Source organism: Sciurus carolinensis, chromosome 16 (genome assembly GCF_902686445.1).
Source record: "Sciurus carolinensis chromosome 16, mSciCar1.2, whole genome shotgun sequence".
Lineage (NCBI taxonomy): Eukaryota > Metazoa > Chordata > Mammalia > Rodentia > Sciuridae > Sciurus > Sciurus carolinensis.
This window is the reverse complement of record NC_062228.1, coordinates 13,433,397-13,450,205: the sequence shown is the minus strand read 5'-3', so window position 1 is coordinate 13,450,205 and position 16,809 is coordinate 13,433,397. Positions and strand designations below refer to the sequence as shown.

The following is a 16,809-nucleotide window of genomic DNA, read 5'->3' as shown; positions in this document are numbered from 1 at the left end:
GCTATATTCAGGCCTTCAGGAATGGATGAGGCCCACCCACATAGGGGAGGGTGACCTACTACACTGAGCCCATCAGTGTTAATGCCAGCCTCATCCGGAAACCATCCCATAGACACGCCAGAAAGTCATGTCTTAAAATGCCTCAAGATTAGATGGATGTAATGCAGCTCTGATGGTCGCACTATGGTTACACAGAATGCCCTCATTTGCAGGAAGTCCACATTAAAATATTCAAGCCAATACAACATCAGATCAGCAATTTATTACTCTCATATGATTCTCTAAAGTTGCATGAACTTTTCTACATATGTGTACAGAGACAAAAGGTAGAGAACTTTGGATACATGTGTATGTGTAGATACTGAAAGCACCCAGAAACCACTCCAGACACAGGAACTCACACAAAAGATTTTATTAAGTAGACAGAGTGTCCGCCCACAGGGGGGGGGGATATGAGAGAATGGCAGTGGAGCCATTCCTAAGTAGTGGAATTTTACAGGCTATTAACAACGGACCAATGACTGACTAGGAAGTTCGCAGGCTAACAATCTGGACCAATGACTGACCAGGAAGTTCGGGGGCTAACAATCTGGGTTGTAAAATGGTGTGGGGGCAGCCAGAATACTGGCAAAATGGCAGATCTGATGCCAATAAATACAAAGAAAAATGTCTAGAAAAAATCTAGACAATAGTCAATCGTCAAAAGTTACCTGTCGGGGCTGGGGTTGTGGCTCAGTGGTAGAGTCTCAGCACTACATAAAAATAAGTGCACAAAATAAAGGCATCATGTCCATCTACAAATTTTTTTTTTTTTTTAGTTTTTTTTTAAAGCTACCTGTCAGTTCTGGAAAGTGGAATTGTTTGGGGGGAAGTAGGACTTTTGTTTAGGGGCTCATATACTTCTGTATTATTTAAATTTCTTTATAGTTTCATAAAATAAAAACCATGGAAAGATGTTTGAATAGGTCAGTGGGAGACTGGCTATTGGCTTCTTAGCAGAGTGAGTGAGTGGCAGGGGGAGGCACTGGCTGAGCCCAAGGTTCAGCAACATGACCTGTTATCTCCACTGAAGTTCCATGTCTCACCACAGAGCTGCCAAGAACTTAAATTTAAAATAAAAGTTGTAGAAATGGGGGGCTGGGGGTATAGCTCAGTTGGTAGAGTGCTTGCCTCGTAAGCACAAGGCCCTGGGTTCAATGCCCAGCACCTCAAAAAAAAAAAAAAAAAAAAAAAAAAGTTGTAGAAATGGGAATGTAGCTCAGTGGTAGAACACCTCCCTAACATGCATGGGGCCCTGGGTTCAATCCCCAGTACTGTAAAAACAAACAAAATAACTTAAACAAAAAGCCATGCTCAGGTAATAGGAGCAGGAGATTCTCTGTGGGCTGTGTAGGAAAGCCAGAGTTCAATAATGGTTCTCAACTTCACTCCACCATTCACTTTTTTTTTAAATAACTTTATTTTTATTTACTTATTTTTATGTGGTGCTGAGGATCGAACCCAGTGCTTCATAAATGCGAGGCAAGCACTCTACTACTAAGCCACAACCCCAGCCCCACCATTCACTTTTTGGTACTGAAAACATGGACATTAAGTTACAACTAAAACATCTATCAGTTTAATGTGTTGGGCAGTTTTTGTGGCTTTGGCTGACAAGAAGGTGTTCTGTGAGGTTTGCTTAATTAATGACTTAGTGATCAAACTGTGCACTACTTGGCACATTTTGGATTTTAAGTGTTTTTTTAATTAGGCATTATATCAAGTTACCACTGTAAAAGTAGAAATTAAGACTTCAAGTAAGCCAGACATGGTGGCACACCTGTAATCTCAGCGGTTTGGGAGACTGAGGCAGGAGAATCGCAAGTTCAAGGCCCACCTCAGCAACTTAGTGAGGCCCTAAGCAACTCGGTGAGATCCTGTGTCTAAATAAAATACAAAAAAGCACTGAGGATGTAGCTCAGTGGTTAAGTACCCCTGGGTTCAATCCCCAGTACCAAAAAAAAAAAAAAAAAGGCTTTATGTAGTTTTTATGTTGTAAGATTTCTAAAACTGACAACTAGACTACTTTAGTCTCTTGTCTAATGTCATCACACACCCAAGTCATAGACACTATTAAAATAGGGAACGGCTAGTACATTTCCTCTTATGGATTGCACTGGGGTCCCCTCAAAGTGGATATGTTGAAATTAACCCCCAGTATCTCAAGATGTGACCTTATTTGGAGACAGAGTCTTTTTTTTTTTTTTTTGTGGTGCTGGGAATTTGAACCCAGGGCCTTGTGCTTGTGAGGCAAACACTCTACCAACTGAGCTATATCCCCAGCCCTGGAGACAGAGTCTTTAAAGAGATAATCAAGTGGGTTGGGGTTGTGGCTCAGTGGTAGAGTGCTTGCCTAGCAAGTACAAGGTATTGGGTTTGATTTTCAGCACCACATAAAAAAATAAATTAAAAATAAAGATATTGTGTCCATCGGCAATTAAAAATATTAAAGAAAAAAGAAAGAGAGAATCAAATTTAAGTGAGGTCAGTAGGGTGAGACCTAATCCACTCTCCTGGGTACTTGGGATTGAACCCAGGGGTGCTTTTACCATTGAACTATATCCCCAGCTTTTTCTATTTATGTTTTTTATTTTGAGACAGGGTCTTGCTAAAGTTGCTTAGGGTCTTTCCTTGGCCTCCTGAGCCTCTGGGATTATTACAGACACAGCACCCAGCATCACTACACCATTCTTGCAACTTTTTAAATTTTTAAGATGTTTTTAATTGGAGTTGGACATAATAACCTTATTTATTTTTCTATGTGGTGCTGAGGATTGAGCCCAGTGCCTCACACATGCTAGGCAAGTGCTACCACTGAGCCACAACCCAGCCCCATTCTTGCAACTTTTGTCTATGTTTGAAGTAATTTCAAAATAAAGTTAAAATTTCTAAGATAAATAAAAACAGGTAAAATTAAAGTCACATCCTGGGAAGCCCACAGCAGATCCAGGAAGCGTGGCCTAGAAAGACCTGTAGCACTGGACAAAGCCCTGGTCCTGCAGAAAGAGGGTATGTTCAAATCCAGGTTTTATCTTTTCCATGATTTTCCCCAAAATAGTCAATGGCCTTACAAATTGAAGGATCCTGGGATTTGGATCCAGAAAGAATCATAACTATAAGTTTATGGTTTGAGCAAGCAATTGAAAAAAGCCTTCATTGACTCTGGTGACCTCCCCATGATTGGCTGTTACAGTCCTGCTAAGCTGTGGTTTGGGGATATGGCTTTAGAGTCCTTCACATGATCCAGTCACAGGCTTCTGTCCAACATCCTCACCTCCGATGATCTGCTCCAATGGCATCTGTGACTCTGCTAAAACCCCGTTCTCTGGAAAGTGAGAAAACAAAGCAATTTCAGCACATGTGAAAGCCGAGCCCTGCTCTTGTAGGAAGCCCACATTCACCCATGCACACATCTCTCTCCAGAACACACCATCCCATCCCAGGTATGTCTCATGCTCTCTTCACTGCCTTTAGAACCAGGGACCTAAAGATATCTCCACCCAGGCCTTCAGAGCAGAAAGGAAATCAACTACCAACTTCAAGTACCAACAGCCCCCTGACATTGAGCCAATGTAAATTAACTGCTTAATTCTGCCAGAATTCCTCAGGCCCCTGCCCCTTGAATTGGCCAGCCCTGCCTTAGACTTATTCCTGAATTCCCCTGGCACTGTTTGTCCTTTGTCAAAGGAGTAACTAAGTCATTTTCCCTGTGTTCAGTGTATCCCTCAAATCCTTTTTCTGTGAACAATATATAGATGAATAATACCCCTTTAATTTTTTTTTTTTTTTTTTTTTTTTTTTTTTGGTACCAGGGATTGAACCTGGGGCACTTAACCACTGAGCCACATCCCCAGCCCTTTTTTATATTTCATTTAGACAAGGTTTCACTGAGTTGCTTGGGGACTCACTAAGTTGCTGAAGCTGGCTTTGAATTCGCAATCCTTCTGCCTCAGCTTCCTGAGCTGACGGGATTTACAGGCATGCACCACAGCACCTGGCAATAATGCCCCTGTGGTTTGGGTCATTTTGAATTAACTTCTGAGTGACTTCTCATTTCCAGCCACACATGGTCTCACTCACTTCAAGAGGGCCTCCAGCTCCCGTTTGACTCTGCCCACCACTGGTGGTCCCTGGTAGGTGAGGGCCGTGTATAGCTGAATCAGGGAGGCACCAGCCTGGATCTTCTCCAGTGCATCCTGCCCACTGCTGACACCACCGACCCCAATTATGGGAATTCTGCCTGCAGAGAAGCACATGGCAACACTATGAAGAAGGATGTGAGAGCCAGGACCTCAATCTGGTTTCGGCCCCACAGTCCCCACCCAGCAAACACAGCAGATGATGGCACAGTGATTGCAGTCACACCCAGGGCCTGAGGCACACACACAGCAGCAGACAGACAGCAGAAGCCTTGCCTTGGGTGAGCGCATACATCTCCCGGATGGTCTGAGTTGATAAATCACGGAGGGGCTTCCCACTCAGCCCTCCTGTCTCAGAACGCAGAGCTCCCCGGAGGCCAGCAGGGCGACTCACTGTGGTGTTCGTGACAATCAACCCATCAATGCTCAACTGCAATGCAAGACAGACAAAGAGTCTAGAGTCATGCTCTGAGGAACTCAGAGAAGCTTCTCTAGAGGTTTGAGGCAGCCACCAGCGAGGGCCCACACCCACAGCCCTGGAAGCAAGAGCTATATGAGCCTCACTCCACTTCTGTTGTGAACAAGTATCAGAATGAGCCTCAGTGTGACACAGCAGTCATCACATCTGACCACCTACAGCATTCCACTAGAACAGGGTTAATCCTCAGAACAACCTGCTTACAGTGTGTTGCCTGATGCCCTGGGTAGTGGGTGGTGGAACCAGGATTTCCAGGATTGCTGGACTCAGTCTGTTTCCACTGCACCCTTACACCATAGAGGCTGGTGTTCAGACCCAATGGAGAGAATGAGGCAAACAATACTCCAGTCCCAACTGAGACTGGCCAGATGTGCACGCACAAGCCTTAAGGCCCTTGCTGGATGAAGACAAGCAAAGAGGAAGGAAGAGGTTGAGAAAAAGACATGTTCAGGGGCTGGGGTTGCAGCTCAGTGGTAGAGTGCTTGCCTAGGATGTGTGAAGCACTGGTTTTGATTCTCAGCACCACACATAAATAAATGAATAAAATAAAGATCTATCAACATCTAAAAATTTTTTTTTAAAAAAACACATTCAAACAATTATTTGAACATTCCCTTTTTACCACAGGATGAGTTACATGATGACAGATACCCAACAAGCCTCCAGTATCACAAATTGTGCCATTCTGGGCTATCACAGTGGACCAAAGGCTTCTAACAATGAGAGGCACCCCCAGGCCTGGCCCAACTCGAACCTCTCTCGCCACACTAGCAATGTCCTCCTTGTCCTGAGCTGTGAGGTCGGGAGCGATCTTCACCAGTACTGCTGGCTTCTGCATTCCCTTCAAGGCATCTCTCTCCTGCAGCACCTAGGGAAGCACAGGCCAGAGATGGAACCACAGTCCAGACCACTGCCCAGAGTTGCAACGTGACCTGTGGTTGCAAGTCAGGGTCTTCAACAAGCTTCAAACTAAAGCATGAGCAATTTCGCCTCTTCAGAAAACCGAGTTTCCTGAAGTGTCCCCACCAAGATGGATCTGGTTCAATTCTTTTGAATCAAGAGATCCCATGGGCATCAGCTAATATCTTAAGGGTTTTGACTTTCATTCAAAAAAAAAAACAAGAAAATATTGTCACAAGTACCGTGTGATCGAAAGTCAACTCATACACTGTGCTAGGGATAAAATGGTAAACCAGAGAGACATGTTCCTGCTTTCATGAACCATATGGTTTAAGAGCAGGGACAGACAACTCAACAATTCATTACTATTACATATAATCAGTGTTGTGTCAGGGAATCAGAGGATGCTTTAAGGTGTAGCAAGGGCTCCCAACTGGCCCATGTGTGAAGGACAGCTCTCAACGGGATGCTAAAGTTTTGCCCAAGACAATGGACAGGAGTGAGGACAGGCTAGTGGAACGGGACTCGAAGGTGCAATGGCCCACCTTGGTCAGCAGGCAGCGCAGCTCAGCCTTTCCCTGAAGATTCCGCAGCCCAGCTGTGTTGGGACTGGACACGTTCACTACCAGGTAGTCAGCCAAAGGGCCCAGGACCTGAACCCCCTCTGCATAGTCTGCAGCAGCATCCACCGACATTTTATTCTTCCCCAAGTTTATTCCCAGTGGCAGCCCATCTGTAAATATCACTGGTCAAGTTCCGTCCCCATACACCATCTCCCGTGCAATATTCTGAGACCATCCTGAACTCCCAGAGCCTGTGAACAGCTTTCAAACCTGAACTTTCCTACACCAGGTGACAAATGCTGCTACAGGGTGCTGCTACATGCTGACCCCAAAAGAGCACACATCTTTGTACAGAGAAGGTTCAGCAACTACAAGGATGTTTCACTGTATCCTCACCTTTTTATTTTAAAAATTTAAGGGCTGGGGAGATAGCTCAGTTGGTAGAGTGCTTGCCTCGCAAGCACAAGGCTGTGGGTTCAATCCCCAGCACCGCAAAAAAAAAAAAAAAAAAAAATTTTAAATGGAAAATACAAAAATTAGGAGTGCAAATACTAGTGCTAAAAAAATTGGGCTGGGGGTGTAGTTCAGTGGTAGAGCACATGCTTACAATGCATGAACCTGTGTGCAATCCCCAGCACCAAAAAAAAAAGAGAGACTTTATAAATTTAATAAAACAGAGCGCAGGCATGTATCAGTGAGCATGACAGAGAGGCAGCTTTTTTTTTTTTTTTTTTTTTTTGGCACGGTACTGGGGATCCAACGCAGGGCCTTGTGCTTGCAAGGCAAGCACTCTACCAGCTGAGGTATCTCCCCAGCCCCAGAGAGGCAGCTTTAACCAAGAGATGCTTGTGGGTCTTGGGTCAAGTGATTGGCTATGCTATGGTGAAGTAAAAACAAAATTAAAGAAAACGTATAAAATACTAAAAAATATTTTCAATTATCATGCCTAAAACATAGAAGCATAATTATTTATAGTTTATAATCTCAGTTCTCTGAGGAAAGGGACTCTCCCTTATGATTATGGCAACCATATATTTCAGTGCTCCCAGCAGGAGAGCCCTGATTACCCCCTGTGTCCTGGGCTTAATTATTCATGCCTGTCCTCACTTTCACTCTTAAAAATATCTCAATTTGCACATCAGTTGCACAGCTACCATAATTAAAAATCAACAGCACTATCAGTTGACTTGCATTTTGGGCCTCCAGAAAACATTTTCAGAATCATGCTGTGTGTGAAAGGAAAAGTGTTGTCTACACTTGGCTTCTCCCAAGATACTATCCCATCTGCAAGTCAAGGGTACAGCAATGGTACAGGCTGCTGCTTCATCTGATTCCTGGGAAAATATCTAAAACACCGAGTTAGTTCACAACATGTCCAACCAGGGAGGATCAAAGGACAACACCCAGTACTACTACCTACCTTCTCACACCCAATCACACATATCTATCATAGCTTGAAAATATAGAAGATTTATGTAGCTAACTTTCCAAGTGGGTTGGGGGAGAGGACTGAACCCAAATAGACTAAAGTTATGTAAGCAGGTCTCTAAGCCTCCCACATCTAGCACCCACCATGCCAAGATCATTTGTAAGCTTTAATACTTTTCCACACAGGTAAACTGGCTTGAAACTATGGCTTTTGTGGAGTGACTGGAACTTTCATTAGTAGTCATCTGCCCAATGTGACAAGATTCTGCAGTTGGGAACTGCCCTTTCCCCAAAGAGCCCATTACTATTGTCAAAGCATGTCCTTGGCATGGTGCTAACAAGAAGCTGCCTTCAAGGCTCCTAGCTGCTGGCAGACACAGACGCCAGAGCGTGGCTACAGGATTCTGATTCTGCTTCACTCCAGGGAATGCAAGCACAGCCAGGGCGACAGGGTGGGCAAGGAAGAGCAGGGGATAAAGCTGGCACACAGAGCACTGTGGGTGTAAATGAAGAAAAGGCAGGCAAGGGGCAGGAGATGTCAGATTACAACCATGAAAGTCAGATTACTACCTTCAAAGTTCCCCAAATGGGCAGGCCTGTTGTGTGGCGGGGCCTGGTTCTGCCAAAACTAGGTCTGGTTCTGTCTAAACATGGTCACTTCCTGCTCCCACAAGGTCAAATTGCCAAATGGTTTAGTACTTTCTGTCACACTTCCTGAAATGAATGCATGTTTCCTCATGTGCTACCAGGACATCTAATGAGACCAAGATGACCTGAAGGAAGTTCCAGAAGGACCTAAAGAGGAAGATTCTTCCTCCTCGCCTGAAGACCCACACTATCCCAGAGGGTGTCAGGGGAGCCATGGTTAGGATGACACAACACAAGGCTAAGACCCCTAAGTGCCCCCACCCTTAGAGAGAGCAAAGCAGAGAGCCACAGGGAACGAGCAGCAGCATCTAGGAGGTGGCCTTCAGAAGCACGTGTTGTTTCTGAAATCGGTCTTGAAGAACATTTCCCAAATGCTCACATCAGCGGTCCCTAGGTGGGAGGAGCAGGAGTAACTCTACTTTTCCTTCTTCAGGCTGCTCTATACCCACTAACTCTTCTAAAATTTATATTTTTATACATGGATAAAAGGATAACAGGCAAGACAGGGGAAGAGAGCACTTAGTCCTGCTCTCATCCTGGCTGCCCTGGTGGGTACAGGGGGCGCTCCGCCTGGCTCACTTCCAAGCTCCCCTCAATGACACAGCAAAGGTCACATGCACGGCAGAATCAGTGAGGCTCTGCTAAATCAAACTATGAGACTGAGCTAGAATCTTGGAGGCCGTGCCCAGGAAAATGGAGAGGAGCCTGAGTTCCTCAGTGTTTTTTCCTATTGCTCAGTTGTGTTCACTTCCCTAGGAATATTCCCAACATTTCTTCTTCTAATAGGTGAAGACAGCCCTCCCATGCACCTCCACTTTACCTTCTGTGAGCTTGGTCTGCTTCTGCTGTCTGGCCCGCAACCTGCGTTCCACCACTGAGAGCCCGTGGCTGTTAAATCCATACCTGTAGCATGCAGGCCAGTAGGGGAGGGTACAGGTTAGAACTCAAGAATTTGGAAAAAGCACCACAGGCACTTCCACCATATACTAAATACTGACTTTATAAAACAAAAGAGAAAAAAAAATCAGAATCAGTTCTTAAAATTCCAAGGTCTAAACTCCCCTGGCACTCCTACAGAATATGCCACAACACTTTGATTCACAAAGGAAACAGGTGCAGTGGTGCATGCCTATAATCCAAGCAACTAGAGGTTGAGGCAGGGGGATGGCAAGTTCAAAGTCAGTCTCAGCAATTTAGCAGGACACTAAGCAACTGAGTGAGACCCTGTCTCAACAAAAAAAAAAAAAAAAAAAAAAAAAGAGCAGAAAAGAAACAGGGCTGGGGAATGTAGCTGAGAGGTTGAGTGCCCTGGGTTAAATCCCTAGTATCACAAAGCACACACACACACACACGCACACATTCACACAAAGGGAAAGATTAAAATGTGTGAACAAGCTGCTCAGTCAGCTAGCTCTGGAACCTGCCCGGACCCTCCCTCCATTCCTATTGGGCTAAGCCCTCACTACTGACTGATAAGTATAGGCTCTCCACCTCCTGCTTCCACTTCCTGTTTCCACTTCCAAACACTGCTTCTACCACTCCACTTCCCCATCCTTTCTGCCTGTTAAAAATCACTCTTTCTGGGGCTGGGGAGATAGTTCAGTCAGTAGAGTGCTTGCCTTATAAGCACAAGGCCCTGGGTTCGATCCCCAGCACCCAAAAAAAAAAAAAAAATCACTCCTCTGGGCTGGGGGTATAGTTCAGTGGGTAGAGTGCTTGCCTTGCAAACACAAGGCCCTGCTTCAATCTCCAGCACCATAAATAAATAAATAAATAAATAAAAAATCACTCCTTCTTCCTGTCCTGGATCAAATGCTGCCTCTCTCCTTGCCTAAAGCCTCCAATTACAAGGGAATCCTCACCCCCTTGGCATTCACAGGGCACTTTATGCCTGTCTTTCTCCTGGAGAGGGTCCTCCCCTATCACTGCACCACTAGACAGCCCAGGAAGGCAAGGACTTCTTATCTCTTTTTTTTTTTTTTTGGAACTGGGCTTTGGTCCAGGGCTTTGCAAATGTGAGGCAGATGCTTTGCCATTGAGCTCCATCCCTGTTCCCTCTTTTTCATCCCTGAATCATCTGTCCCACTGTGGGTTGCTGACCTAGTAGCTATCCCTCTGCCCCCTCCCCCTTTGTGGAACCTACCTCCGCAGGTAAAGGATAGAAATGCTAATGACTCAAGCTCTCCCAGCCTTGCTGACACTGAAGCATGATCATGGGACCAGGTGTGGTCACTCAGTCACAGGCAATGTGGAATGGAGCTTCTGAGCAAGTCTCCTGCCCTTTCCCTTTCTGTTCTTGGGTGTCTGTGTGAGCAACGCGGCTTATAGCTGGAATTGCTATTTTGTTTTGTTCCAGTACTGGGGATTGAACCCAGGGGTACTCTACCACTGAGCTATTAACCAGACCTCCTGTTATTTTGAGATGGGTCTGCCTAAGTTTGCCTGAGCCTCCTGAGCCACTGTACCCAGCTACTGGAACGGTTCTCTTAGAAACAGGAAAGGAAGACCCCAGAAAATTGGACCAGTGTCTTGACATTACCCTGTCACTCAATCAACCCAGAACTGCCCATTACACCTGTTATGAGAAGATAATAAATGCCTGTTGTTTAAGCCACTTGGTTACTTGCAGCCAGAGTAGCATGACAGATACAGTGGCACATGTACATGATGACTTATAAATAAATCCACCTATTCCTTCAGTAAACTTTACTGAGCACCCAGTACGTGCCACGTAGAACAAGGAGGTTGAACACACAAGTGCCAAGAGCACAGGCTTCCTATCCATCCCACATATCTATAGGATTCTGCCAAGTAACATCATCCTGAGACCTGTAGTTACCCGTGGCAGCCGAATCAGAAACAGGTATCCCTGATCCCTGCCTGCATTACAGCAGAAAAACCAATAGCTTGATCTCTGATGCTGGATTTCCCTGAAACAAGCACAATAAAACAAGAAACACAGCCACATAAACTTGGGATAGGTCAGTCTCCCAGAAGACCGTTAACAGCCCAAAGATGCCTATCAAAATCCCCACCAAGAGGGTTCTCCAAAATTCTGTTATCAAAAAGCAGGAACTTCTTTACTTTATGGATTTGTTGAAGTTCAAAAAAAAAAAAATTTTTTTTTTCACAAAAAAAAAAAAAAGAGAAAGGTTTTGGATGATATGGAAGGATTTCTTTTCCTAAAAGCAGCTGTATGTATTGAACACTGAAAACTACTGTTTACAGAAGTTAAAACCACTTAACACAAGAGCTACTAGCTACCCGTGGATCCTCAGCACTAGAATGTGGCTAGTCCAGTGAGCGGTACTGCTTAAAGGCACACTAGCTTTGGAAGTCTTGGTGCAAGTGAAAGAAGGTAAATAACTCATTAATAATTTTTCTATTGATTACATATTTAAATGATATTTTAAATATAATATTTATAATGAAATCATAATTATGTTATTAACTTCACTCATTTCTCTTTCCCATTTTAATGTGGTCACTAGAATATTTTAAATTACATGTGGTGCTCACATATTTCTATTGACCAGGCACTGGACAAGAGGACTGGAGTAACAATATGACAAAAGTACAAACCACAAAGTTCAACTGGGGATTGAACCCAGGGAAGTTGTACCACTGATCCACATTCCCAGCCCTCTTCTGATTATTATCTCTGTGACCCTAGTAAGTCATTAGCTCCCTGAGCCTCAGTGTATAGCCATGTTAAATTGATTTAACACCTAGTTTCCAAGGTTAGTGTGAGGATCTCTGCCTGGCACATGCTAGATGCTCAGCAGGATTCCTGAAACATTCCAAATGACAGAAAAATGTCCATATGTATAAGAGAAAGCACTCAGGCAGCCTTTCCACCTCTGAGAGCCCAGCAGGGCAGAGGCACCTACCAACATGGGGCTGCAACCCACCTGTTAATGACAGCTTGGTCCTCAGGCAGGCGGAAGACTCTGGGCTTGGGGTTTCCTTCCTGAGGCTTGGGAGTCACACTTCCTATCTCAACAAAGCCAAAGCCCAGCTTATACAAGCCATCCACAGCTTCCCCATGTTTGTCAAATCCTGCAGCAATTCCTACTGGATTTCGGAATTTATGGCCCAGGACTTTCACTTCCTGAGAAGAGGAAAACAAAGTCAGAGATACACAAGGCTATAGTGGAGTTTCTCAAAGTGTGTTCCCTGGAACACCCATATCAGAATTCCCTGGGGAGCCTATTAAACATCCCAGACTACAGAATTAGGCCTTCAGCAGGGACAGTGGGCAGTGAAGCTGAGCAAATCTATCTGTAGTAGCACTCTCCAGGTGATTCTGAGGCTGCTGGAGTTTAAAAACCACAAGACTTTACTTCATCAAGCCTATGGAGAACACAGCATTTCTACCACAGGTTAAACAGGACACTATCTTTTCCAGTCGTGGTTAAGATTCATATCTTCAGGCTGGGGTTGTAGCTCGGAGCACTTGCCTAGCATGTGTAAGGTACTGGGTTCAATCCTCAGCACCACATATAAATAAATAAAGGTATTGTGTCCATCTACAACTAGAAATATTAAAAAAAAAAAATTCGTATCTTCTTGTCTGCCAACCTGAGCAGGAAAGGGCAACTCGTGGGGAGACCCTGTCTCCATATAAAAAAGTGCTGGGAATGTAACCCAATATTAAATTGCAATTGCCCCTGGGTTAAATCCCCAGTACCCAACAACACAAAAAAAAGGGCAGGGTGAGAGAAAGAGAACCAAGGACTGAAGGAAAGGTGAAGAACTGAAACTAGAAAGGTTGACTGAGAGAAGCAGTAGCCACCTGTCAACTGAGGAATCATAAACTGAATATAAGGGCACACCTGTAGTCCCAGCTACTCGGGACACTGAGGCAAAAGGATTGTTTGAGTCCATGAGTTTGAGACCAGCCTGGACAACATAGTGAGACCCTTTCTCAAGAGTCGGGAAACTCATTCTACATGAGCTACTGCAGGTGTAGACCACGCAGCTGTGTGCTGAGCAATAGCACATGGGCCATGCTGGCTCTGTAGGCTGTGCTTACTGGACATGGCTCTGTACCACTCCAGGTATGAGATCACCTCCTTCCAATAGCCCCATCTCTGCATCACACTCGTTACTCCCACATTACTGGTCCAGGACTTTCAAACTAGCAGTTTAGTAAGTGAGGAAGGCTTCATGAAAGGAAGGTTCTTCCTGATCCTACAGTGCCTTTTAGTATTGGAGTACAGGAAATCAGGTAAAATGACAGAGCTGGTCAAAATTATACACTGGGAAAATGAAAAGGGCCCTAAAGTAGCAAGGGGACAAGTAGCGAAGCCCCTTTATTCTCTAACAATGACTCTCCCCAAAGAGCTCTGAATGCTTCCTGCTTGGGTTTTTATGTTCAAATCATTCTGCTGTCACCTATTTGGTGGAAAAAAATGTCTCAAAAGGAAACTTCCAAGGCTTACACGAGAATACAGATTCTGTGAGAACACGCCTCCTTCTGTTTTGTTTGTTGCAGTAACCCCAGAACAGCACAATAATAGTGCCCCATGGGGCCCTCATGTGGTTGAAAGAGTTGAAGCAGATGTTACCATGCTGTCCTCACGGACTTGGCCAGACACACCTGTGTCACATTAGAGTTTAATGACTGGCAGGCTTCCCAATTCTGCCACTAAATCTCAGCTACTCAAGACCTCAGCAAGGCAGGATGGTAGGGCTGGATGCCAGGGTTTGAACTCTAGGTTCAAACTCTAGGTTTGAACCCTGGTGGTGCCACTTCCTAACTGTGTGGCTTTGGGCAAGTCAATTACCATTAGCTCAGACTCCAGACATGTACATGGAAATGACAGTAGGACCAACCTCAGGAAGTAGTTCTGAGGATTAAAGGAGAACTGCCTTACACAATTAAGCCCCATATAAGTTGCACAATGACCACTGTTATTATGTAATTATGATATATAATAAAAATGCTTAGATTGAGTTCCAGATTTCCTCTGCTAAGCTGGTACTCTGGTTTTTATAAGGTCCTGTCCCAGCTGAGAACTATTAGGGGACTTCAACCTTCCCCCTTGTATCTAAGGTACAGGATGGCCCAAGAGTACCTACCAGCATGTCAGAGTCTTGAAATGTAGCTCGAGGAAGGAGCCCCAAGGAGATAAAGCGAACAGCCAGCCTGTGAGCTGACTCTGGGTCCAGGAGCCCCTGCAGAGTCGGCATCAAGTATTCAGCATAGAAATGCTCATCCCCCATGGCTGTCAGGTAGGAGGCAAAGAGAAGTCCTCCACCCCCCAGGATGACCACAGCATCCAGGGCCCGCTTCTGGGAGAAAAAAAAAAAGAGAGAGTCCATCAGAGGACCCCTAACCAGGCCAGGCTGCAGCATCCTTCCTGATCCCTTTACCCCTAGGCAAACAGGACAAAATGATATGTCAAAGAAGCAACATCCCTCACCATCTGCGGACACCAATCTTCTTCATTTCCAGTCCCACTTACACATTGGCCTCTATAGTTATATATACACTCTGCTTACACACTCTGGTTGAACACTCGCCTTAGGATGGTAGGCCAGGAGTTTTCAAGAGTAGTTGTACTGTCCCCTGGAGGACATATGGGGGTATTTTTACTGGTTACAGTGACAAAGCAATGCTAATAGACTTAGCATGCAGAAATCAGTAAAGTTAGACATTCTTTTCTTGAGGCTGACACACAAATTGTACCATATCCTATGACTTTTGAATGTGCTACTGAAATTCATGTGGTCAAAAAAACCCTCATATTATTTGGGCCAAGAGGCATATAAATTATTTCCCACATGGTTTTCGTATGCATTGACTTTTCCAGGAATAAAATTACCTTGTCAATTGAAGGACATCTGTACTATTTTGCACAAAACATTACTAAGAATTAGGCACCATTTCAGAAAACGGTGCTTTGCTTGGGGTGTTTGACAAGACAACACATCTGTGGAACTTGATTTTTGAGTAAGTTTAAATACCCAACCAGACCTCTCTCTTAACTGAGTCGTGTCCTGACATTTACATATGTGGTTTGTACACTGTTGATGTTTTCAGCTTATGAATAGGACGATTATTATCCTGAAATGGAAAATCATAACATAAAGGGGCAATATAAAAAGACTTCAGAGGGTGCTTCAGAAGGTTTTAGAGGGTGGAAGACAACTATCCTACCTCAAAAGTGGTTCACAATGCCTTTCTCTCACCGTCAGATGCCAAGTCACTCCTTCCTTCATTAATCATTCATCAAATCTGAGCTCAAACGTGGGCAAAACAGACCTGATCCCAGCTCTATGACAAGTGCAGTCTCATGAAGAGACAAGGGAACTCAATGATCATGCAAATATGTACCTATGCCAATTGCTATGAAGGAAAAGGTACTGTATAGGATAATGGAAAGATCAAAAAAATCCCAAAGGTAAGTCACTTCTTAAGGACTTCTTAAGGAAGTGACTTACAGCTGATCTTCAAAGAATGAATGACTTAACCAGGAGGTAGTAAGGAGAGGGAAAAGCATAAAGGCCCTCTTAGAGGCAGAGAGGATAAACCCCCAGGAATGTGAGAGCACCTATCGCATACTAGACCTTAGTGATACAACTAAGAACTCGTTACACAGAGCCCACAAAACTTTATCTAGAAGGGTTAGGGAGCCGTGTTTGACTCTAATTTCATTCCTCTTGCATCGTCCACAAAATGCTAGGCGGTCATAGGTTCACTGAAGCCCCTGTGCTGGCTCAACAGAAAACTGGCCTACGTGCATTTAATCAAATCAGCATCTGCTCGGACCTGGCACGTGTCCTACACACACCCAAGTGCACGTGTAAATGCACACGCACAAGGATCTGCAGGTACCCCCAGAGACACACGAACGTTCCAAAAGAGCCCGAGCTCTGGGGGCCACCTTCCGCACACACCTCGCCCGGCACAACTCCCCACTGTCCGGTCGCCCCACTCCCCACCTAGCCTCTGCCTCGCCGGCCCAAGTCCCATTTTCCACTCACTTTCAGTTGTCTCCACGCCATGAGCCTTCCGCCACTAAGCCAGCCTCTGCCTCGTCTCCATTGGCAGAAGTGGCAAAGACCCCGCCCACCCGGAGACCCCTCTCCGCCCCGAGGTCCCGGTTGGACGCCCGCGCGCGTGCGCACTTCCGGAGGCCACGCCTCTTCCGCCCCAGCCTCCAGACGGCGCCCAGGCGCCTCGGGGAGCGGAGGTGGTCGCAGGCAGCGAAACTGCTGCGCTCGGCAGGTCGTCCTGAGGCCTCGAGGAGGTCTGTGAAGAGCCGCTTCTCCAACGGAAGGAAAAGGCTGCCAGAAGTCTCCGAAGTGGGGAATGGGCTCCTCCGAGGCCCGTGGAAGCGTCGCAGTCATACCCTCAGGACTTCCCCGGCGCCTGGAGGATCCGTGCTGCCCTCGGGCTCCCACGTGCTTAGGACCAAAGAAAGGAAACCGCAGCCCGAAGGTTGCGTTATGATTTTCATGGGCCCTTTCCTAAAAATACTATATTTCACAGTCTTCAGTCATCAAAATACATTGCACAGCACAAAGACGTAAAGTTTTTACTATTGTGTTGATATAAAGATGAAAGTACTAATGTGTAAGCTTTGCTCTACTCAAGGGCGCTCTA

General features: G+C 45.3%; 1 protein-coding gene and 1 non-coding gene across 3 annotated transcripts; one reads left to right on the top strand and one right to left on the bottom strand.

Moving 5' to 3' along the window:
• Window positions 1-1,138: 1,138 nt before the first annotated feature.
• On the top strand, window positions 1,139-1,212 carry Trnat-cgu (transfer RNA threonine (anticodon CGU)). Its single transcript has one exon. It is a non-coding gene; the product is annotated as a tRNA-Thr (tRNA).
• Window positions 1,213-2,213: 1,001 nt separating this feature from the next.
• On the bottom strand, window positions 2,214-16,247 carry Dhodh (dihydroorotate dehydrogenase (quinone)). Of its 2 annotated transcripts, none has more exons than XM_047528489.1 (9): window positions 16,188-16,247; window positions 14,280-14,492; window positions 12,107-12,306; window positions 9,016-9,098; window positions 6,102-6,289; window positions 5,411-5,524; window positions 4,455-4,608; window positions 4,120-4,279; window positions 2,214-3,364 (listed from the first exon to the last, which is right to left on the bottom strand). In XM_047528489.1, the coding sequence occupies exons 1-9, from the start codon at window positions 16,206-16,208 to the stop codon at window positions 3,310-3,312; spliced, it is 1,188 nt and encodes a 395-aa protein (XP_047384445.1). In that variant the 5' UTR covers window positions 16,209-16,247; the 3' UTR covers window positions 2,214-3,309. The 2 variants fall into 2 exon arrangements, with proteins under 2 accessions (XP_047384445.1, XP_047384446.1); XM_047528490.1 differs by having other exon boundaries at window positions 4,472-4,608.
• Window positions 16,248-16,809: the final 562 nt, after the last annotated feature.

Coding starts and splice junctions, on each gene's coding strand:
- Dhodh (XM_047528489.1), bottom strand. CDS start 16,208: ATGGCGTGGAGACAACTGAAA. Junction 9,099..12,106: donor GACCAAGCTGTCATTAACAG/GTGGGTTGCAGC, acceptor TGCATGCTACAG/GTATGGATTTAACAGCCACG. Junction 5,525..6,101: donor TGCGCTGCCTGCTGACCAAG/GTGGGCCATTGC, acceptor GTGCTTCCCTAG/GTGCTGCAGGAGAGAGATGC.